Genomic DNA, 25,330 nt, shown 5'->3' on the forward strand with positions numbered 1-25,330 from the left:
GTGCAACTGCTTGTTAACGCAAGTTTCTAATCAGCCAATCACATGGCAGCAACTCAATGCATTTAGGCATGTAGACATGGTAAAGACGATCTGCTACAAACCGAGCATCAGAATGGGAAAGAAAGGTGATTTAAGAGACTTTGAACGTGGCATGGTTGTTGGTGCCTGTCAGGCATGTCTGAGTATTTCAGAAACTGCTGATTTATTGGGATTTTCATGCACAACCATCTCTAGGGTTTACAGAGAATGGTCAGAAGAAGAGATAATATCAAGTTAGCGGCAGTTCTGTGGGTGCAAATGCCTTGTTAATGCCATAGGGTCAGAGGAGAATGGCCAGACTCGTTCCAGCTGCTAGAAAGGCAACAGTAACTGAAATAAGCACTTGTTATAACCGAGGTCTGCAGAAGAACATCTCTGAACACACAACAAGTCCAACCATGAGGCGGATTGGCAACAGCAGCAGAAGACCACACCGGGTGCCACTACTGTCAGCTAAGAACAGGAAACTGAGGCTACAATTCGCACAGGCTCACGAAAATTGGACAATAGAAGATTTGAATATGTTGCCTGGTCTGACAAGTCTCGATTTCTGCTGCAACATTCGGATCATAGGGTCAGAATTTGGCATCAACAGCATGAAGCATGGATCAATCCTGCCTTGTATCAACGGTTCAGGTTGGGAGTTGTGGTGTAATGGTGTGGGGGATATTTTCTTGGCATTATTGTTGAGTATTGTTGCTGACCATGTCCATCCCTTTATGACCACAAGTGTACCCATCCTCTGATGGCTACTTCCAGCAGGATAAAGCACCATGTCATTAAACACAAATCATCTCAGACTGGTTTCTTAAACATGACAATGAGTTCACTGTACTCAAATGGCCACCACAGTCACCAGACTCAATCCAGTAGATAATTTTTGGGATGTGGTGGAATGGGAGATTCGCATCATGGATGTGCGCTCTACAAATCTGCAGCAACTGCGTGATGCTATCATGTCAATAGGGACCAAATTCTCTGAGGAATATTTCCAGTATCTTGTTGAATCAACGCCATGAAGGATTAAGGCCGTTCTGAAGGCAAAAAGTGGTCTAACCCGCTACTATTAAGGTGTACTTAATAAAGTAGCCAGTCAGTGTATATCAGTAATGAGAATTTCATTTATTTGCCATTAGTGGAAAAATATCTGGATGCAAAACATCTGAATGGTTCGTTTAATAGGCATCATTTAGTAAAATGTGTTCCTTTTTCATTTTTTTTGTAAAGATCAGATTGCCAGATTAGTTTTATGAAATGCAGAAATCTAAACTTTCAGATTGCCACACTTTTAGGCTTAGGCAATTTGTGCAGAGGTTTTCTGCATCTCTGTTGGTTTGGAAAAAATCTATTTCTGTGGTATTCCTCTACTTGACCTGCTATTTCCAAAGTAGTGGATAAAGCAACCACATTTTGACCATTTAATTTGTGTTTCTTTTTTTGTCTCAAAGTTGGATTACCATGCAAAATAAATATATTTTTAAGATTACAATGTGAACACAATTGACAAACACCATTATTTAAATCATGAAACACGAGTGACCTCTAATATTACACACTTCAATCAGTTTAAAAATATCATCCTCCAGCGAATGCTTGTTTTCCATTCTGGACACAACCGAAGTGTTCAGTGAGATCCTCATGGCCCTTAAAGGCTTTCAGATTCAGGGTTTGGTGTGGCACAGCTGCACAGCCTCTTGGGATGGCAAGGATTGTCCATCTTTGCCTGGAATTCTAGGAGCTCCCATAGGAATGAACAGCACTGCAGCTTCTGAGGCGAGATCTCAAGCCCAGATCCTCCACCACATCACTGATCCCCATCTGCAGAGCCGTGCAGGCCGCAGGAGAAAGCCCCCTCGCATTCCTGCGGTCTCTTTTAGCAGGAAGCTGACACTGAAGTCAGCAGTAAACTACCGTGACCTACGCATGGCAGTTCACGGCTTCCTGTTCTTACAGCGCAGCAACTGTAAGACTCACATTTATGAAGTGCAGTGAGTGTCCAGCTGGAGGAAGCTACCACTTACTGTAGGTCATGGTGATTTAGAGTGGCTGTATGTAGATTTTTAGAAACCCTTTGTGGCCTTTTAGTGAACAGCAGACAGCAATTTCTTAAGTCTGCTTGTACAAGAGTCTAAACCAGACTGTAAAAGATATAGACGTAGTATCTGTGACGTCACCCATAGGTTTCTGAAGAGCGCAAATGAAGCTACAAGTAGGCGTGGCCAACCATCACCATTTTGTACGCTTGTCATCGCACCTACTAGGGGATACAAAAAAGGGCAAAGAGGCGGAGCCTCGGTGGAGCAACAAATGCCTGCTAGCACTTTGCTTAGTCAGGCTTTTCTTTGGGAGAACCGCTTCATACTTCATTACCTGCAACTCGTTTGTGTTCTGACCACATGTGCTTGGTTGTACACTATATCATTAAAGTGTTTAGTCTTGTAAAAACACTGCTGTAAAACATCGAGCCACTAAGCATTGTTCTTATGACGTTTTTCTACAGAAGGAATACCTGAATTACTTCCCAATCCTTCAAATATAGTCTGTGTTATTAAACGCAATGCTATTGATGAAATCCAGCATAGCACTGTACATTTCAGATGACTGTTCTAGAGCCTACAGCTAATCAATCCGTCAGATTCTTGAGTGATTTACAGGTCTAAAGAACATTATAAATGATGAATGATCTTAAATAAAACAAATACATTTATAGAGATGGTATATAAGTATATAACTTCACTCACCTGGGAAATGGAGGCAACTTGAATAGTTTGTGAGCACAATTAGGTGCACACAGCATGCCTTATCATCTGATAATTGTAGTCAATAATTCCAAAAGGCAATTGACTGTGTAAAGCCACTTAAAACAAAACAGAAATACAATGTATATGCCGAGTTCAGCGGCTAATCAGCCGGAATCAGCTGAGGTGACAAGACAGCGAGAAGCAAGACCTAGCTGTCACTCAAGTGGCCACGCCCTTAATTTTGCAGACTTAATATAACTCTATATAAACAAAACGGATGAGTTATAAAAAAAAAATCTGCTGTAAAAATGGCCAATTTAGCATAGCAGTCAGTGAAGAAATTCCAGCCCCTACAGGCCAGTCTATGAACTGCAGGTTTAATTACTTCCATATTGGCTTCATTAGGGAGAGCGGGATGTTGCTGCTTGTTCTGAACGTGAGGGTCTCTTTCATTCTTTGATTAGAAGTAAAAAGAAAAAAAAAGATATAGATTTGCAGTGATTTGCTGATAAAAAAAACACATTTTCTGCTTATGGTCCACATGAACTGAAAGTTGCGACCGTTTTGTTTTTTTATTTTATTTTTGTTAGTTTTTTTCATAGTGTGGCAGTTCCTTGAGAAATGGAATATTTTATGAGTAAACAGTGGGTGTGGCTTGTTTTTTTCTACTGCAAGCTCATTGGATTTTATTCAGAAAAATTTGGGAAAAGGGTTTGTGGAGAGTTATTACAACCTAACAGACACCTTCTTCTCAGTATTTCTGTTTGTTGTCAACTTACAGTTGAAGGGACGTGTTTAAGTATGTTACTTCAGACAGACATAATCTGATAATTGAACTGAAAACAAACAGGAAGTGATTAAGATCACAAGGGCAATCAATTATTATTTTTCTTAATGATATGCACAAATTATGGTGAAGAAGGAGCTGAGCCGAAAGGCAAAGCTCTCGATTTACCGGTCAATCTACGTTCCTACACTACCTATGGTCATGAGCTTTGGGTCATGACTGAAAGGACAAGATCTCGGATACAAGCAGCTGAAATACGTTTCCTTCGAAGGGTGGCAGGGCGCACTCTTATGGATAGGGTGAAGAGCTCTGACACCCGGGAGGAGCTCGGAGTAGAGCTGCTGCTCCTCCTCATCGAGAGAAATCAGCTTAGGTGGCTTGGGCATCTGTTTCGGATGCCTCCTGGTCGCCTACCTAGGGAGGTGTTCCAGACATGTCCCACCGGGAGGAGGCCTCGAGGAAGACCCAAGACACGCTGGAGGGACTATGTCTCTCGGCTGGCCTTTGAACGCCTTGGGATTCCCCCGGAGGAGCTGGAGGAAGTGTCTGGGGTTCTCTCCTAAGACTGCTGCCCCCGCAACCCGGTCTCAGAAAAGCAGCAGAAAATGAATGAATGAGCATGCACATTAATTCTTCACCACAAAACTAACATTGTGAGCTAACAAATAAATATCAATATAGTTTGTTTTGATTTCATGTGCACTTTAAGGACCGTCAGACAGCAAGTTGATGCCAAACATCTAGCGCTGACGAAACCCAACTGTGTTGTTGCCTTAAGTTGGCTCATGTGTGGTTCTCTCTCGACCAAAAAGCTGCATGTGAACATACCAAACGGACAAAAGCTGACTGGTTCAAGAGTGCGCGTTCTGCTTCTGCGTGAGAGGACATGTCTTTCCGCACCAGTTTTCTCATTCAGAAAAGCGAAACTGGAATTTCTGACGTGTGCATGCAAAGCGTAAACCAAGCAGTATTTAGTACTATTATCACAGTAATTGTCCAAAAATTTCAGAGGCAAATCAGAGGTAAGACTTTCTCATACATAGCCTCATTTCAATGGTCAAGGGTTATAAAATGTATATTCAATTAATCTTTTTTCAATTCATCTTTATTTCTATAGCCCTTTTACAATATTGATTGTGTCAGTCCAGTTTTCAGGGTTCAGTGTGGTTTCATTTTCACTGCTGAAAGTCCAAAGCCTGAAGAGCAAATCCATTTGATATCAGTGTGTCTATTCTATATCATTGGTAGTATATATTGTTAGTAAGAGTTCAGTTAGACAGCATGCTTTCACTTTCGTATTTCACAGGAAATGCACATTTACTGGTAGGAAGGACATCCCCCCCTTCCCAGCCATAAATACAATATGCCTATTGCATAACCATTGCACTGTGGTATAGCCTTGATTTTAATTTGTTGGATTGTATTACTTTCTCACTACAATCGAAAAGCTCTAGAGTTCGCTTCAACCGAGCCGAGACCACCTAGTGCCCCTATTGGATGTCGCTCAAGAAAGCCGCTCTTTATTTGCATAAAGTTGAAGGATTTTCAATTTTGTCGCAGTGCTTGATATGCCCACCTGGTCAGCAACAGTCGTTGTTGCTTGCGTAGATGGAAGTCGCTCGCTCTCTGATGAAATAAACGGTCGCTTATCGCTTTGCCGCTGTGAGTTGCTCGTCATGTCAATGAGGCTTTAGAACAATTTAAAAAGCTATTTTGATCCAAGCGTTGACTACTGTAGATTGATAAAACTTAAAATATTTGACTATTGCTTGAATTTAATTTTGTTTGCATGACAAACTGATGTTCCAGTCCAGAATAGCTCTTGATCAGCATCCTGAAAACTGTAGAAGTGTTTGTTTAATGTGTCATCAATGAAAAAGAATCTCTTGTTCACATCACATGAATTTGATAAGTTCTTCACATAAAAATCAGCCTTCAGGCTTTCATGGACAGCCGAGGAAGTCTGGGAAGTTCTCTTTTTAAAGTTTCATTACAAGCTGTTAAAACATCAGCAATAAAAAAGTATGAATACATGAAAGCCCTTACATATGGTCCCTGTGTGAGGTTTGGTCTCTTTGAATAAAAATGGGGTGTTTTGGATGGGGAATTAACCTCTCCATCACAGCTTTGCTCCAAGCTATTGTGTAATCTGGGTTAATATTGATTCAGGTGTGCATGTTTTCTGCTCCAATGAGTCGCTGGCAGAGAAAATCCCGCCTGGAGCTCATTCTGATCGTAAGCATTCGCTTAGTCATTCTGAGATCTTCACACTAGTTTTTTAGTCGGGATAAATCCAGTTATTGACCTTCCTCTGGACTGTGTGCAGATATTGATCAGGATTTCTGAAGGTCCACCTTTTTTCCCCATTCTCTCGGGACGATAACCTGATGGGTTGAACAGATATGGTCCTATTCTGACCAGGTCCTTGGAGTCTGTTAGAGTCGACTGCCAATAACTAACATCAGATAATGATTGGAACTGTCTTAGTCAACAGTCAACTGTTTTCCCTTTGGCATTATTTTTCCTTGTCTGGGAATTAAACGAACTGTAATGTTTGCTAATACTGTAATTATGGGAATTGCGATCTTTTAGCAATTGAAATAAAATTGTGATGCTGTGAAACTTGCAATTATTCGACAGCGTGGTTAAGTTGTTAATAAGTAAGTTAATGTATTTAAGCTGCTAAACTGTTGTTTGTTTTGTTTTTTATTATATATTTTTATTTTATTTTATTGTTTTTGTTCTGTTCTATACTATTTTATTTTATTTTAAAAAAATGTTATTTAATTTCTTTTATTTTTAATTTTTTTAAATTGTATTATTATTTTTTATGTTCTATATTATTTTTTAAAATTTTATTTAAATTAATTGTATTTTTATTTAATTTTAACATTTATTTGATTATTTTAATTAAATTTAATTTATTGATTTATTTAGTTTTATTTATTTTTTATTTTATTTTAAAATGTATTTTATTTAATTCTGTTCTGTTGTATTTTATTTTTAATTAATTTTTTACTTAGTTTTGTTTTTTGTTTTGTTTTATTTTAATTAATTAATTAAATTTTTTTTTTTTTGCACAGTGTTAAACATGAACAATTAATAATCGGATGCATTTTCCCAAATGTGGAATAGGTATAAATATTGAGTAAATGTTTTTGATTTATTCTATAAAGATTAATAACATTTCTTCCAAACATTCAAATAAAGATTTTGTCATTAGAGCTTCTTTTTCAGAAAATGACTAATTGGTCCTAATTGGTCCTGTTTGTATATATTTTTTGTTAAACTTATTTATTAATTTTATTTTATTTTATTTTTTTTAATTTTTGCTCAGTATTATTAAACATGAACAAGTAATTATTGGATGCATTTTCTCAAATATTTCTGTCTGGAAATATTTCTGTGTGGAATATGTATAAAAATTTACAGAATTTATTAGTTGATGGGTTTGAGTAAATGTTTAAGAAACTCTGTTATATTTTATAAAGATTTATAGCATTTTTTCCAAATTTTTTCATTTAACCCTTTATGTTTGGAAAATGACAATTGGTCATAACAACAAATGTTTTCATAATTTTTACAAATATATTAGAAATAAATTTTTACATTTTCCTATTATTTATTTGTTGTAGTTAAAGCACATAGATCCACTAGAGACTCCATATCCTGTTGTTCTGGGAAGCAGTATCTCCTCCATCCCCTGTGCTGTTCACGTACTTGTTGTATTTTCTGGCCTTTTTAAGTCATTTTAGGTGCATTTAAGAAAAACAGCACCTGTTAAGGAAGTGGAGGCCTGTTGTAAACCACTAAACAGGATGTGGTGTAAACCCTGAAGGAAGTGGTATACCGCTGCTAGTTGTTCCTCTCCTCATAGGAAGTGATGTATCATTTCCAGGAAATGAGACGTGGTTCTTTCTTTGTGAGATTCTCATTGTGACGGAGATGAGGCTTTTTGATAGTCTCACTGACCGTGAGATGTTACTGGTCAGTAAGTCATGACCGGGCAGATGGTGGACACAGATCAACCGTGCTCTTTTAAAGAAGGATTACCTCTCTTACACTGACCACTTGCTCTTTCTGTGTCTCTCATATTTGTCTTTTTGTTTAATGGCTTGTCTGAATTGTCTGGAAATTGTGCACTTAGTGATTTGGATGAACTGAATTGGCTGTAGTCAATGAATATGTGTGTGAATGAGTGTGTATAGGTGTTTCCCAGTACTGGGTTGCGGCTGGAAGGGCATCCACTGCTTAAAACATATGCAGATTAGTTGGTTATTCATTACACTCTGGCGACCCCTGATAAATCAAGGAGTAAGCTGAAGGAAATTGAATGAATGCATGTGCTCTTAATTTGGAATTTTCTTAACTAAGGGTGAGGTTATCCTAGATTTAAAGCCAATGAAACACCAGAAAGTGAGAGCTGGTCTGATTATGAGCTAATTCACACGATGCTTAAATATTATCTTTTTTTATTTTATTTTTTATTCAGGTTTGTTAAATTTACTCATTTAAATGTTTATTTTTGTTATTGTTTTTCTACTTAAATTGTTTTTTAATTTATTATTGTTTTTTAATTTTATTAATTGAAATAATTCTATGAATAAAAATTTTGTTGTTTTTTTTATAGTTTTATTTAAATGTAATTGTTTTTTATTTACTATTTAATTACTTTAAGTTTAATATTTTATTTAATTTATTTTATTTAAAATATTTTTATCCTGAACTTAATTTTTATTTTAAAAATATATATTTTTAAATGTTTAAATATTTTAAACCATTTGTTATTTTTTTAATTTAATTTTATTTATGTATTTTCTTTTTTTTCTTAATTGTATTGTTTTAAAATTTTGTACCATTTATTTATTTGTTTAAATTAAATTATTAATTTTTTTGTTTTCTTATTTTAATTTTAATGTTTATTTCTTATTTAAAAAACAGATTATAACAAATATTTAATTTAATTTAATATCTTTCTTTTTTATTTTATTGTTTTTGTATTATTACAAAATATATTTATTATTTTTTAACTATATATTCTTTAAATGTAAAACATTTTGCACCATTTATTTATTTATTTATTTTATTTAGTTTTTAACATTATTTTCTTATTGTTTTTCTATTTACATTGTAATGCATTTTTTATTGTTATTTAAAAAACTGTTTTAAAATAAAATGTTATTGAAGAATATATATATATATATATATATATATATATATATATATATATATATTTTTTTTATTTATTAATTTATGTTTTTTTTTTTTTACTACCAAGCTCTTTATTAGAACACTTTTAGTTGATTTATTTCTCTTTCTCTTTTTAATGTAAATAGGTCTTGTGAATACTAAACATTTTGTGAACTTCAGGAAGCAGTTTTGTCCGTTCTGTCTTTGTGGAAAGAGAAAATCAGCAAGTCGAAATAGCTGCTACTTGAATAAACATGCTCCTCACTGTAAGTGGCCTATTTGCGGAAGGGTTGAGGGGGATGTTTGCTGTTTTGTCCACTCCCCTTCAAACTCGCGAGACTGACAAATAACAAATAGACGCAAGAGAAAGGAATGCTGGGTCACACTAAAGGCCATCAGTGTTTACTGTTTACGCATTTATAGGGAAAATTGCAGGGCTTTAAGTACAGCTCATGACTTTGGACCGGCCTAGCCATGGGAAACGTTTTCAGTTCATTCAGCATTCTCTCTTTCTGCCAATGCAAATTCAACTGCCCTTTATTGGCATGACAAAAAGTTAGTGTTGGGGGATCATTCAAATCTCTGACACTAAGCATGAGTTTTAGTAATAGTGACGCTCGCCTTTGCAAAGAAAGAATTCTTCTCTGCTCTTTCTGTGTGGAATTCTGTCTCCGTCTGTATCTTGGCAGTACACATCTCGTTTTCTGTAAACACCGCAGCTTGTGTGATAAGAGTTTCCAGTGGTTTCGCTGTCATGCTGTAAAGTTGGCATCAGATGCTTGCCTTAATAGGACATCACTCTCCCATTTTTTTCTTTCCTTCAGTACTTCTCCTTTTGTTATTTATTGATTTAAAGTTGCGAAATTATTATTAGGTGTGTCCGAAATCGATCGAAATTTATGCTTAGTTTCGATTATCAAATCAAAAAATTGAATCGTCGATGCTGCCACGCCCCCATGTCACGTCAGCTTGGCTTGCCAAGCGGGAAAATAACAGGCTTGTTGAAGTGCTTGTTAAACTGCAGAAGCAGGAGACCCGTCGACAGAACTTAAACCCTCTCCTCTTTCAATGAAGTCGCCAGTGTGTAAGCATTTTGGATTTCCAGTGAGTTATGTTGACAACGTTCGTGTTGTCGACAAAAAAAACACAGTTTTGCAAGCTCTGCTATGTACGTATTACGTACGGTTCGTCCGATAGACAACACCGGCATCGCGATCCTCTGCCCACCCCCGTTACAAATTCGCTCGCGAAAAGTACACACTCAGGCCCTGTTTACACTGTCTTTGTTTTTAAATGGAATTTTAGAACGACAACGATTTGACATCCACAGTGGCGTGTAGCATTTCTGAGCAGCCCTCCTTCCTCTCTACCTCTGAAAATGCACATCACGTGACCACACAGACACAGCCATGCGCTCGAGACAGCGGGTTCAGGCAGTCAGAGGACTGCTTCAATCTTTCACTCACTTGTACGTAGTCATTTTAGCGAACACCTCAGATACTGTTGGGTGGTTCCTGTTGGTTGTGCGTCTTTTTTACCGACGCCATTATAACGACACAGATCACTGCCTATTCACGAGTCCCACAAAAAAAGTGATTGACAGGTGGTAATTATGTGTGTAACTTGCCTTTATTCATTTACTGTATGATTTGTTTATGGGTAAAACAAAGACCATGCAGGTCAGGTAGTTTAAACGGTAGGCTACAAATAATTAATTGGTCATTAATTAATTATTCATAATCGAAAATCGAATTGAATCGTGCCTTTAGAATCGAAAATGTAATCGAATCGAGGATTTGGAGGATCGTGACACCCTTAATTATTATTATAGTAGTATATGCAATTTAAGTACCGCAAACATGTAATAAATTACATTTATTTTATGCAGTGGTTGTTTATATAAATTTGACCAATCACATAAGGGCTTAATATCTTTAGCCTTGCCTTCCCAATCGTAGCTGTTCTGCTATTGGTTGGCGCAACTCAAAGGTGAGCCCAGAGCTGATAATACAGTCTGATGGCGGGAATCGAGACAAGAAAGGAAAATGACAACAGCCAATCAGAGTTAGATTATCTGATTAGTTTTTCACTAATTTATAAGCTGCGTCCAGAATCGCATACTTCCATATTATATAGTACGCTAAAATCAGTTTTTGAGCTAGTTTTGAGTAGTATGTCCGAATTCATGAATTCGAAAATCAGTATGCGACAAGTACCTGGGTGACGTACTACTTCCGGTGCAACTGTGAAGTGCGCATGCGATGGACGCTACGCTATCACATGATCCCCTGCTAGAGGATTCATAAGTGGAAGTGGAGCAACGTAAAGTGATGATGACAAAATAGCAGATATAGTAGGTCCAAGTTCCATATATATTACTCGCATTCATACTATATAGAACGTTGTGATGCAATAGATCCTCATGAATCTACTGCAGGACGTTATGCCCGTGTTCACAAAAAAATTATGATGGATTGACCCGAAGATGTAAAAAGAGAGTTGAATTTTATTCACAGTGCACCATAAAATGTCCAGTGGCAAAAGTATATACAGTATGTTTATACGATGTCTAATGTGAAACATCGCGATGGACGATGGCATCGTCGTCGTAGGCGAGGATGGGGGTGGTTATTGTTAAATATCAATTAATTCATAACGAATTAATTAATTGTAGCCTAGTGTTTTTAACTTACAAAGGTTAATCCCAACCATCTAAAAAACACAGAAACACATTAATTGTGCATTAAATTTTAGATTCAGTAAGCTTGAAACTCATTAATGTCAGTTTCAAAGCAATGAACAATGCAACATTGAGTTTTTTTGTTTTTTTTTGTCATTTTCTTTTACCTTGTGTAATTTTGCTAGGATTTGTCTTGGGTAATCGCTATTATGATCTGATAAAATAAGTTGCTGCATTAATTCTTCTTAAATAGATTTTGTTTTGTTTTTCTTATTGAGCCAATCTGAACAGACCTGCTGCCCTTTTGCAGGAACCTCTTCTGCAGATCTTCATGGTCCAGCCATATCTGCCACTGGTGCTCATCCCACAACACATGAGCTGTATTTGACAGTCTTCTGTATTCACTTCTCTCTAGCCTGTTCTGGCTGTGTGAGAACCCAGGCTGCTCCTATGTGATCTGTCAATAAAACAAGAGCCTTCACCTGTTTACTGTGTTTAGTCTCTCCTTCGTGGCCTTTAATGGGTCTCCTACTGTTGCCAAATTTGGAAAACCGAGCGCCAGATGTGCCACTCCAGCCAGACCCAGAAAGATGGAACATTATTAATTATGAAGTTCATGGCAGTATTTTTATCCCTCCTGTAAAATGTTTTTTCAACTTTCAATAAATTTTTCAAGAGCGATATGAAAAATATAAGTTTTCATAAGTGATGTTTAACACAGAGAATATTTTAATTGGCTTATTTTAATACATAATAGTTTTAATAACTACTGTATAGCTCATGTCTTTGCCATGATGACAAAACATATATTTTACTTGCTATTTTGCAAGATACTAGTATTTAGCTTTAACATCAGTCTAAAGTCTTAACTTGGTTAATTAGGAAAATTAGTCAAGTCATTGGTTAATAGTGGTTTGCTCTGTAGCCAATTAAAAACCTATATTTCTAAAGCAGGCTAATAATATTGACCTAATCATTTAATAAATTACAAAATTGCTTTTATTTCAGCCAAATTAAATGAAATAAAACTTTCTCTAAAAAAACCCCAAACAAAGTTATTATAAGAAATACTGGGAAAATGTCCTTGATCTATTAAACATTACTTTGGAAATAATGAACTGTAAAAAAAAAAAAAAAAAAAAAAAGTGAAATATGCAGTAAAATACTGGCAGCTGTGGTTGCCAGAAGTTCAACGTAAATTATAGGGTTACAATGTGTTTAGGGTTTGATGGATAAATATTAATTTGTAGCTAAATTGTTAACATGCCAAGCAGCATTTTCCGGCGTTTACATTCTTGCTACAACATACTTCAACACGCTAGAAACTACGCATGTAATAGATCAATTTTAACAAATAAAAATATTTACAGATTGTGGCTCAAAATCCACAGTTTCGTCTATTATGGTTGGAGCTGCTCTTTCTTTAAGGAGTTTTTAGCTGAATCCACCACTGAACTGCGAGAGTTTCTGAAAGCTTTCCTTTGTCAAATGCTAGCTATATATTTTTTATAATTCTCCTAAACGTAACTAAAGTTAAATTTTAAGCACTTCTCTCTTTGTTTCGTGTCCTTTGAAAGCCCAAATACAGAAACAGAAGAAGCTCTGTGGAAATAGCAGCATTTGGTTGGCATTTTAGCTTTAGCATTTTTAGCCTTATCTCTGGCCCCGCCCCTTCGCTGCGCGGGGTGTGTGCGCATGTTGAATGCATGTAACCAGAAGCGTTTTAATCTCAATAGCCCAGATGTATTTTTGTAGTCCCCAAACTTCATTGACTGTATGCTTTGCTGAGCTAACTCTTTAAAAGCCAACTTCTTCCTTGCATTAAACTTTGAGCGTACTCCATTCAGAGATGTTGCTTATGTTCACACAGCTACATTACACATCAACTAAACTTTAAAATATGATATTATAGTGGAACATCTCTTCAAATAAAACAGACTGCGAAAGTGTTTACAGTAACTTACTTTAAAAACAGCAGTTGTAAGTGTAAATTCCTTTATAGTAAACTACTGTGTATAATAAATGTACTGTAAACCTAACTACATTTTATTTACATTCCAACTACATTCTGCACTCACCGGCCACTTTATTAGGTACCTGTTCAACTGCCTGTTGATGCAAATTTCTATTTAATCAATTACATTGCAGCACCTTAATGCATTTAGGCATGTAGACATAGTCAATACGATCTGCTGCAGTTCAAACTAAGCTTTAGAATGGGGAATAAATGTGATTTAAGTGGCATGGTTGTTGGTGCCAGACAGACTGGTCTAAGTATTTCAGAATCTGCTGATTTACTGTGATTTTCACACACAAACATCTCTAGGGTTTACAGAGAATGGTCCAAAAATAAGAGGTCAGATGAGAACGGCCAGACTGGTTTGAGTGTAGTGCATGCTATTAATTAAAGCAAAATAATCTCAGCTATTATGACCGTTCGACAATAATTACTGTCTGACTGTACATTTATCCTATTTATTACATGACCATGTTCTGAATCAACCATTAAATCATCGTTATTCATAAATGACAGAGTTCATGAATCATAAAAAACGATTTGGCTGTGGAGTGCCATAATGAACCAATCAGTCATGTTCTCCAGAAAGTGTTTAGTAAGCTTGCTGGAATGTTCTGCAGTTTTTGGGCTGGTGGAGAGAGAAAGAGAAGTTATTTTTAACACAGCAGTTCTGTTTCTCAGTGCTCACTGATCCTGCACTGTCTCTATCACCCACACTCATAGTCTTCCACCACCTGCCCATCCACTGACCAGCTGCTGCCCTCCTGTGTGTGTGTGTGTGTGTGTGTGTGTGTGTGTGTGTGTGTGTGTGTGTGTGTGTGTGTGTGTGTGTGTGTGTGTGTGTCTGTGTGTGTCTGTGTGTGTCTGTGTGTGTGTGTGTGTGTGTCTGTGTGTATGTGTCTGTGTGTGTCTGTGTGTGTCTGTGTGTCTGTGTGTTTGTGTGTGTCTGTGTGTGTGTGTCTGTGTGTGTTAAAGAAACCCTGAGGACATGAACCATTGCATCACCATTCGCATGCTAAGATCATCTAGACTCCCTTTTCACAAGCCAACTTACACTGATGAAATGATGTTTGCTTTTTGTTCAAACTACTTATTTAAATTGAGCTGAAACTACGCAATAGTTTAGTTTTATTGGACAACTTAATTGTTTTATGTTCAATCCACTTAAATTATTAAAAACTAATAAGTTAACTTAATCCCATCATGTTGACCCTACACAAATCGATTGTGGAACTCAGCATTTTTTACAGTGTACATTATAGCAATCGATTTTGATTGAATGAAAAGAGTTTGTTGTATTATAAAATATTAATTGATATTAGGTGCTTTGGGAAGTGTATAGTGACTATTATTATTATTATTAATATTATTATTATTATATATATTTTTTATTTAAACCTTTCCCTTTTATTTGTTTCAGTTGGTTAAATGCTAGTTTCATTTTTAGTTTAATGTAAACGGCAGATGAGGGATATAATTTTATTAAATCCTCTTTTGTTTCCCCTCAGCTCATCTTAATAATGTCCTCTGGGTCTTTATTGATTAATTACATTTGCAAAAATATAAATAAACAAATTAAAAAAATCTTTTCAAAAATTGTATGTTCATTTTATTTTATTTGAAAAAGAAATGTTAAGTTTAGTTACTTATTAATACTTGAAATGAAATCAAGCATAAAAATAATAAATAATAATTCTGTCAAACAATTAATTGTCATCCAAAATAAGTGCACTCACTGTGTATAAATATTGTGTACACACACACACACACACACACATATATATATATATTTATATATATATATATATATATATATATAATAAAAATATTTATAAAATACCAAACAAAACTATATATATATATATATATATATATATATATATATATATATATATATATATATTTATAAATAATTTGTATTAGATATAAATATTTTATTTATAAACAAACATTTTCTCAAATATATTTCAGGGCTCAACAATAACTGCCCGCATGACTGCTAGCATGAGAGACTAGATGTTACTGGCCCGATCGGATTTTTTTTTAGCGTGTGACTATTTGTCAATTGGGTTCAAATATAGTCTTAGAATCAAGAAACAGTTTGTGCTTTTAAGCCTGAAGTTGTAAACATCATATTGCTTTGCGGTTCCTCTTATCTGATTGGATGTTTTGAGCATGTTTTTTTTTCTGTAACCTGGTAAAAACTTGTACAGCAAAGAGACAGCAACATCAAATTATGAGGCTAAGGGTGCTTTCACACCTAGAATTTTGTTTCAGAACCAGTCTCGTTTGCCCAGTTAACGCGGTTTATTTAGCATATGTGAATCCAGCAATCACGCTCCGATCTGCGCCAAAACAATCGCTCCGAGATTGCTTGAATGAGGTGGTCTCGGCTCGATTGAAACAAACTCTGGAGCGGATCAATGTAGTAAGAAAGCGATACGATCCCAGCCCTGCTATATCACAGCGTTTTATAGATATGTTATAGGCATACGGCTATATGAAGAGAGAATTATGAGTAAGGCGGGAGGTCATACCAGACATCCCAAGTCTCATGAAAGTTTCGGGAGTCTCCCGGATGCCCGCCAACGAGTGATAATCACCTGGTAATCGCGTGTCTCCCTCCTGGTACTCAAATACGTCGTGCACCCTTCTCACCGCATCCCTCCTCGCTCTTCAGACACGTCGCGCACACCTTGTGTAACACCACCAAACCACCACCTCCCCTGACAGCTGAGCGGGACTCCAAATAAACCGTGAAACTGACCAATGTGAGGAGAGTTTACTCACACGTGACTTGTTTTAGTTCTTTTGGTCCATTTAGAAACTTTGCGTTAAAGCGAACTGCGCAAAGAGCAACAATGTAACAATTTTAATCCCTGTTTCGGAACAACTGAATCGATTCACAGGTGTGAAAGCACCCTAAAAGAAAACGTCTCTTTATTACGTTTTGGAAACAGAAATTTACATGGATACAACATGATGAAAAAAGTTAAGTGATGTTTTGCAGTTTGCGGTCACTTGCACAAAGTCAGCCACCTGTTTTGCAATAAAATACCTGAACATTTTCCATACTACTATATTTTACTGCTAAATATTTTAACATTTTTTTAAATATTTAAATTTTAATTTACAGATGTTATTTTTGACACATTATTTAAAATATTTGGCTAAGAATTAGCTATTAACTTTATATATATATATATATATATATATATATATATATATATATATATATATATATATATATATATATATGTATATATATATATATATATATATGTATATATATATGTATATATATATATATATATATATATATATATATATATATATATATATATGTATATATATATATATGTGTATATATATATATATATATATGTGTATATATATATATATGTGTATATATATATATATATATATATATATATATATATATATATATATATATATATATATATATATATATATATATATATATATACATATATATATATATATATATATATATATATATATACATATATATATATATATGAAGTCAGAATTATTAGCCCCCCTAAATTATTCGCCCCGCTGTTTTTTCCCCCCCAATTTCTGTTTAACGGAGAGAAGATTTCTTCAACACATTTCTAATCTTAATAGTTTTAGTAACTCATTTCTAATAACTGATTTAATTTATCTTTGCCATGATGACAGTGAATAATATTTGACTAGATATTTTTCAAGACATTTGTATACAGCTTAAAGTGACATTTAAAGGCTTAACTAGGTTAGTTGGGTTAACTAGGCAGGTTAGGGTAATTAGGCAAGTTATTGTAATGATGGTTTGTTCTGTAGACTATTGAAAAAACATATAGCCTAAAGGAGCTAATAATTTTTTTCTTAAAATGTTTATTTAAAAAATTAAAATGGCTTTTATTCTAACTGAAATAAAACTAATAAATCTTTCTCCAGAAGAAAAAATATTGTTAGACATACAGTGAAAATGTCCTTGCTTTGTTAAACATAATTTGGTAAATATTAAAAAAAAAAAAAAAAAAAGAGGGACTAAAAATTCTGACTTCAACTGTATAAAAAAATACATGTAATAACAAAAATACAGCAATACAAGGAGTTGTGAAATAATAATAATAATAATTATAATAATAATAATTATTATTATAATAATAGTAATAATAACAACAATAGAAAGTGCAACTTGCCCGTTAAAGTAAAGAGTATGTGAATTATCACCAAGTTAAGCACAAATAATGTTGTTGTTTTGTTGTTTTTTTGTGTTTTTAAAGAAACAAGTTTTTGAAGATCGGTTTTATAATATCATCTCTTATTTGTATATGCTCGCGCATGTGTTTCATTTGTTGTAATGTTGTTTAATTGCCCAAACTGAAGCTGTATTTTGCGAGTGTGGTCAGAGTTTTCTCTCTGATCCCAGAACAGACGCTGAACTGGATCACCAGATGAGTCTTGTTAATCAGTTGGTGTGGTTTTGCATGTGAATGCTTCCTCCTGTTCTCTTCTTCACAGTAGCTTTGCTTCTGTGTAAACATGGAGAGAAAGCAGCCGGAGAGACGACGGAGCAAATAAACATGACCTCTAATGAGGCAGACCAAACCAGTGACGTGGCCATACCCACACCAGGGCCAAATCCACACAGGTTCTTCTCATGTGGGACTAATGTTAAGTTTCCACTGCTGTATTAACCATAAAATCAGCGAACCGACTCATACAGCTTGTACAGGCTCTTTTAGTGTGTGCAGAGGAGTGAGGAAGTCTCCATGGCCGTCCACCAGGCTTCCCGTGCTTTTTGGAAGAGTCCCCAGTTATGACTATAAATTGTAGTAGACCGCGAAAGTACTCTTTGTTTTCATTCCTCGGCTCTCAAATGGAGCCTCAGCAGGAGTGTTTTGAAGGGGACGTTTCATGGAAAATGTTGCTTTTTGATTTGAAATACGCCATAGTTCTTGACCTGGGTTCACACTACTTTTAGAGAAAGAGTAAACTTAGCAATGAGACAATTTGAGGTTGTTATTGGTGGCTCAGTGGTTAGCACTGTCGTCTTGCAGCAAGAAGGTCGCTGGTTCGAGTCCCGACTGACTTAGTTGGTGTTTCTGTGTAGAGTTTGCATGTTCTCCCAGTGTTGGCGTGGGTTTCCTCCGGGTGCTCCGGTTTTCCCCACAGTCCAAAGACATGTGGTACAGCATAATTGAAGGAAAAGGAATAAATTACGGACTCTCAATCATATGAAAGGTGGTGTATGACATTTGTATATCATAACATTTTATTAGAGACTGTCCATAAAACATCCCGTTTAAATTTAAATATCCAAGTTAAGTAGTGTTTCTGTTGTCTTAACCTGGGACCAAGTGCTTTCATGTTTCACATTCACTGTTTGGTGTATATTTCAGTTAATATCCAGACTTATTAAAGGTGCTGTATGTACATTTTTGACTCTTCTAAAGCATATAAATACCATAATATGTTTGCAGATATTTAAGAAACATGCCAAGTAAACATTCTTATTTATCTGAAAAACAATGCTGAAGTCAGATATTCTGCTTTGAAAAAGTGAGTTACGTGCCGAAGCGCTGTCATTGTTTTGGTTCTTTAAACCCGCCTACTGCCACTTTAGCCAATTATATTTCAGCACCACAGGTTGCTGGAAAAACGCGTATTTCATTCAATCATTCATGAAGTTTCTCAAAGTATGCGCCGTGACCGAAATGCGACCTCCCGTGAACAGTAGCAGACTTTGTAATTATTATTATTTTTTTTTAAAGGGGTTTTTCACCTTTATTATGACAGGTCAGTAGAGAATTCAGACAGGAAAGCAATGGGAGCAGAGAGAGGGGAAGGATCAGCAAAGGACCTCGAGCCGGGAATCGAATCTGGGTCGCCATGGGCACGTTGGTGCTATATGTCAGCGCGCAGTACCACTAGGCTACTGGCGCCGACCAGTAGTAGACTTTGAAATGAGACGCAGATTCAGAGTTCTACATGAGGTTATTAATTATCAAATAATATAAATATTATGAACGTAAACATTAGGTGAGCAGGTTACATTGTAACCCCGTGTTTTAACAACATACTACGTGACGAGATTTGTAGTGATACGCAATTTGGCTGTTTGCAACAAAGGAAACACAACAGAAATTTAAATCCAGCCATTCAGAAGCACAGAATATGCTCTCACTCACAAAACTGTAAGGTTTATAATCTAATTAATACATATTACCACTCTTTAGCATGATGACATGTAGATGCTAAATCACTGATATGTGTTGGTTTTGAATCACAGCTCTGTTTATAAACAGTTTATTTTATTTTTAAGATCTGAGGTGAACTATCTGCTGCTGCTTTCAGTAGTATGGCAATACATGTCCTGTAAAATGTCATTTAAACTCACATTATTAGCATTTAACACCGAATAAAGGACATGAGGTGTACCTGAGGTGATCATTGTGTTTTCTGTTGTTCATCAAGTCGTTTCTAACATATCAATTTGAGGAGTTGGTCAGAACAAACACTCCTTTAATATGGAGAATATTCCTTCTATCGAGTGCCCTTGCTTTTATATAGAACACGATTTAAATCAGCCTTAAATCAGCCTTTATCCTCGGTTGTCAGATTCGCTTGTTGGTCTCCAATTTGTGAACCTGCACTTGCATTTGTTTTGATCCAGGAATGCAATACCTAATTCAACCATTGGATGTCAAACTTACATGCTGCACCTTTAAACTTAAGGAACAAAAAAGAAACATGAAAAAAAAAAACAGAATTTGACCTCTTTATTCTTAAATGTCCCCCATATCTCCATATCAGTTTCCATTCAGCTCTTAGTGCAGTTGTGTTTCTATTATAAATCGAAGAAGAAAAAAATCCATTGTAAAGCAATTTAAAAAGCTGGCAGGTAATAGAATATCTATAGGTCTCAGAGAGCTGTTTGGGTGAGATATTGAAGAAAAAGCCACCTCACGAGCGCTGTCGTAACTCATGTCTATACAAGGCACATGCAAGCATTCAATCCGTCTTTATTACAGCTCCACGTCAACCTCCAGGATCATATTTACGAGGAGCGAACAAGAGCGAGAGCGTGGAGGAAAAATAAGAACAGTGTGTGTCTCGCTCTGGCCTGGAGCGTGTTCTCCGACACACAGGTTTAGATAAGCTGTAATGGAGACGTGAACCCGCCACACTTTGAAACCTGTTTGTTTGTGCTTCTAGTGGCCCGCGGGCAGGTCAGAGACAGGGCAGAGAACACCTCTCGTACACCATTAAGACTAATCCTGACAGGTTCACTTCTCTGACCTCTGTTTGTTTGGACTTCCTCTCATAAGAGACGGGAAAAGTGGAGTGGATTGAGACGTTCTGTGTCTCAGAGCTGTTTCCTATGTGGCTCCCTCAGGAGTAAAGGTGATTTACAGAGCGAACACAAGACTCTGCTGTGTAACCCGTTGTGAATTACTGCTCTGTCTCATTAGGAAGCTGTCTTAAGTGCGCACTGTACTTAAGGTGGCTCTAAGATTGTAAAATAAAGCAGTAAAGGGCCCAGTATACTAGAGGCGGAAGCAAAGAAAGAACTGGTTTGTAGGGCTGGTCTGAGCACCATTTATTTTTGAGCTTCGACTCTTGCTAGTAATTAACATTGAATATTCAAAGCTTTGGAAGGTGGGGGATGAACGTATCAGGTTTCCCATGGGTGCTTGAAATCCTTGAAAATTTGGACAACATGCTCCTTGAGAGTGCTTGAATTTTTTTCTGGAAAAGATTCCATATTGTTCTTTCTAATTCACAATTTTTGGCTTTTTCTCCAACTCTTCATATCCTATGCATAGTAGCTTGCTTGATTTGCATTAGTTATGCACTAAAGGGCATGTGCTCAAGCACCCCAAGCCCCCCTACCCCCCCTCTGCATGTGCCTGTTGGAGAGCTTTCTTAACTGCTGTTTTCTCAGTTCTCTCATTCCTCTCGTGTTCATTTTGTTGTTCTCATGAAAGTCTGCATTGTACTGTGTGTGTTCTCTGGGTTTCGGATTCATAATCTTGGTAGCTTTAAACCTGCCTTTTAGCAACTTCTTCCATACCATCATGTAACGTGACATCTTTAATTGTTTTTGTAACAATGTTTTCTTTCTGTTTTCTCTCTGACAGAGACATTAAGCCAGATAACATCCTCATCGATGTGAACGGACATATTCGACTCGCAGATTTCGGCTCCTGTCTGAAACTAACGGAGGATGGAACGGTTAGTATTTTTAAATATAAGCGATTTTGCATACATAAAGTGCATCTGGAAAGTATTCATATATTTTTCCACATTTTTTATGTTACAGCCTTATTTCAAAATGGATTAAATTTATTTATTTCCTTAAGATGGTACACACAAAACGATGTATTGAAATTGTTGCAAATTTGTTAAAAATAAACCTGAATAATCACATGTACATCAGTATTCACAGCCTTTGCCGTGAAGCTCCAATTTGACCTCAGGTACATTCTGTTTCCTCTGATCATTCTTGAGATGTTTCAGCAGCTTAATTGGAGTTCACCTTTGGTCAATTCAGTTGATTGGACATGATTTGAAAAGGCAAACACCTGTCTATATAAGGTCCCAGGGTTGACAGTGCATGTCAAAATACAAACCATTTATGAAGACAAAGGAATTGTCTATAGACCTCAGAGACAGGATTGTCTCCAGGCACAAGGATGGGGAAAATTACAGAAAAAATTTCTGCTGCTCTGAAAGTTCTGATGAGCACAGTGGCCTCCATCATCTGTAAGTGGAAGATGTTTGGAACCACCAGGACTCTTCCTAGAGCTGGCCGGCTATCTAAGCTGAGTGATCGGGGGAGGAGGGCTCTAGTCAGAGCCACCATCGGGTTATTGATCACCTCCCTAAGCTCTGCCGTTCTTCTGTAAAGGGTGGAGAACCTTACAGAAGGGCAACCATCTGTGCAGCAATCCACCAATCAGGCCTGTACGTTAGAGTGGCCAGACGGAAGCCACTCCTCGCCTGGAATTAGCCAAAAGGCATCTCAAGGACTCTCAGACCATAAGAAACTAAATCCTCTGGTCTGATGAGACTAAAATTGAACTCAATGGAGTGAATGCCAGGCGTTCCTATTGGAGAAAACCAGGCACCGCTCATCACCAGGCTAATATCATCCCTACAGTGAAGCATGGTGGTGGCAGCATCATGCTGTGGGTAGGTTTTCAGCAGCATGAACTGGAGGACTAGTCAGGATAGAGGGAAAGATGAATGCAGCAATGTACAGAGACATCCTGAATGAAAACCTGCTTCACAGTGCTCTTGACCTCAGACTGGGGCGACGGCTCATCTTCCTGCAGGACAATGACCCAAAGCACACTGGCAAAATATCAATGTAGTGGCTTCACAACAACTCAGTGAATGACCTTGAGTGGCCCAGCCTGAGCCCAAATCTAAATCCTATTGAACATCTCTGGAGAGATCTGAAAATGGCTGAACACCGTCGCTTCTCATCCAACCTGATAGAGCTTGAGAGGGACAGCAAAGAGGAATGGGCAAAAATTCCCAAAGACAGGTGTGCCAAGCTTGTGGCATCATATTCAAAAAGACTTGAGGCTGTACTTGCTACCAAAGGTGCATCAACAAAGTATTGAGCAACAATGTCAAAAACTCTTTTTTTCAAATTGTCATTATTTGGTATTGTGTTTAGAATTTTGAGGAAATAAATGAATTTAATCCATTTTGGAATAAGGCTGTAACATCAAAAGATGTGTAAAAAGTGAAGCATGAATATTTCCGGATGCACTGTAAATGTTTGTATTTAATAAAACGTATGCACAGTCATCTAGATTATTATATAGAGCTCATAATGAGTTTTAGTGCAGTTTAGTGTTAACTGGGTGTCCTCGCAATGCTGTAATGACAAATCTTGCAACTTGGCTTGAAAGTTGTTCATTCAAAATCAAAAACATCAGCCATATTTATGAACGTAAATCATTTTTGGTCACTGTTTTAAAATATGTTTTGCTTCCAAGGCAGCTGAAGAGATCAGTTATTGAAGTAATATTTGTTCTTTATTTGTTTTATTTTCATTTATTTTTTTAAGTTACCATGGATAAAACTGATGATGGAAAAGCATTTAGACTATAGTATGCAGTGACATTCATTAAAGATTTCTTAAGTGTGATGTAAGTGTACAAATCTTTTTTAAGCTCAGTTTCAGTTCTGGTTGTTCCCATATTTTAGTTTGCTTCCTGTCCAAACAATCTTTGGCTCTGGTTTACTGCTATTTAAAAGTTTGGCAGCAAGTTAGCAATTGATTTATTTAAAATTGTCCCTTTTATCTAAAGAAATGGATCATTTTAATCAGAAAAGATGCCTTAAATGTAATCACATGTGAAGGTTAAGATATTAAAAAGTTTACAAAAGTTTTTCATTTCAAACAAATGTTGTTCTTTTCATAAAAACACTGAATATAAGATCAGTTTCTAAAATGAAGCAGCGGAACTGTTTTCAGAATTAATCAAAATAAAATAGTTTTTGAGCAGCAGTAACGGATTAATAGAAAGATTTTTATTATAGACTGTATTGTTAAGAGTATTGATGCATATCTTGGCAAAGCCAAACATCTGCACTAGTAGCGTCACAAAGCTGGAATTTTCAACTTTGATATGATACCTTGGAAAATACCAAATATTTGATAACTATTTAGATTCTACCACAACTAATATTAACAGATATGTATAAATACCTATCGCATATTACTCGCTAGTGGTTGATAACACATTATCATTTTTGTAATGTTTTTTTTGGCATGTATTGCACAAATAATTATATTTTTATTTCACATGTAATTAATGCACATACATGGCGCTCTGTCAAATACTTGCATCTTATTGTTTGCCATAGCACTTTGTGTGTGCCTATTTACACTTTGCAGCTGGAGTTATGGATTGTGTAGCTTAAAAAGTTTACGCTCACCGGCCACTTTATTAGGTACACCTGTCCAACTGCTCCTTAACGCAAATTTCTAATCACATGGCAAGAACTCAATGCATTGTCATGTAGACATGGTCAAGATGATCTGCTGCAGTTCAAACCGAGCATCAGAATGGGGAAGAAAGGTGATTAAAGTGACTTTGAACGTAGCATGGTTGTTGGTGTCAAACAAACTGGTCTGAGAATTTCAGAAACTGCTGATCTACTGGGATTTTCACGCACAAACATCTCTAGGGTTTACAGAGAATGGTTTAAAAAGGAGAAAATATCCAGTGAGCAGCAGTTTTGTGTGTGCAAATGCCTTGTTGATGCCAGAGGTCAGATGAGAATGGCCAGACTGGTTCCAGCTGATAGTAAGGCAACAGTAACTCAAATAACCACTCGTTACAACCAAGGTCTGCAGAAGAGCATCTCTGAACACACAACATGTCCAACCTTGAGGCGGATGGGCTACAGCAGCAGAAGACCACACCGGGTGCCACTTCTGTCAGCTAAGAACAGGAAACTGAGGTTACAATTCACTCAGGCTCACTAAAACTGGAGAATAGAAGATTAAAAAATGTTGCCTGGTCTGATGAGTCTCGATTTCTGATGCAACATTTTTGCCCATCTTCTGATGGCTACTTCCAGCAGGAAAACCCGCCATTTCATAAACCGCAAATCATCTCAGACTGGTTTCTTGAACATGACAATGAGTTCACTGTACTCAAATGGCCTCCACAGTCACCAGAGCTCAATCCAATAGAGCACCTTTGGGATGTGGTGGAATGGTAAATTCACATCTCTGAGGAATTTTTCCAGTTCCTTGTTGAATCTATGCCACAAAGCGTTAAGGCTGTTCTGAAGGCAAAAGGGGGTCCAACCCGGTACTAGTAAAGTGTACCTAA

General features: G+C 36.4%; 1 protein-coding gene across 27 annotated transcripts in view; it reads left to right on the plus strand.

The window, feature by feature from the left end:
- Positions 1-25,330, plus strand: part of cdc42bpaa (CDC42 binding protein kinase alpha (DMPK-like) a) — a 165,583-nt gene that overhangs the window by 58,575 nt on the left and 81,678 nt on the right. For all 27 annotated transcript variants that reach the window (XM_087289731.1, XM_087289736.1, XM_087289744.1 and 24 more), the window contains exon 6: positions 21,608-21,701. In XM_087289731.1, coding sequence (XP_087145857.1) covers positions 21,608-21,701 — 94 coding nt within the window. The remainder of the gene's footprint in view (positions 1-21,607; positions 21,702-25,330) is intronic.

The sequence above is a fragment of the Danio rerio genome, chromosome 17 (assembly GCF_052040795.2).
Source record: "Danio rerio strain M-AB ecotype USA chromosome 17, GRCz13ab, whole genome shotgun sequence".
NCBI classification, from domain to species: domain Eukaryota; kingdom Metazoa; phylum Chordata; class Actinopteri; order Cypriniformes; family Danionidae; genus Danio; species Danio rerio.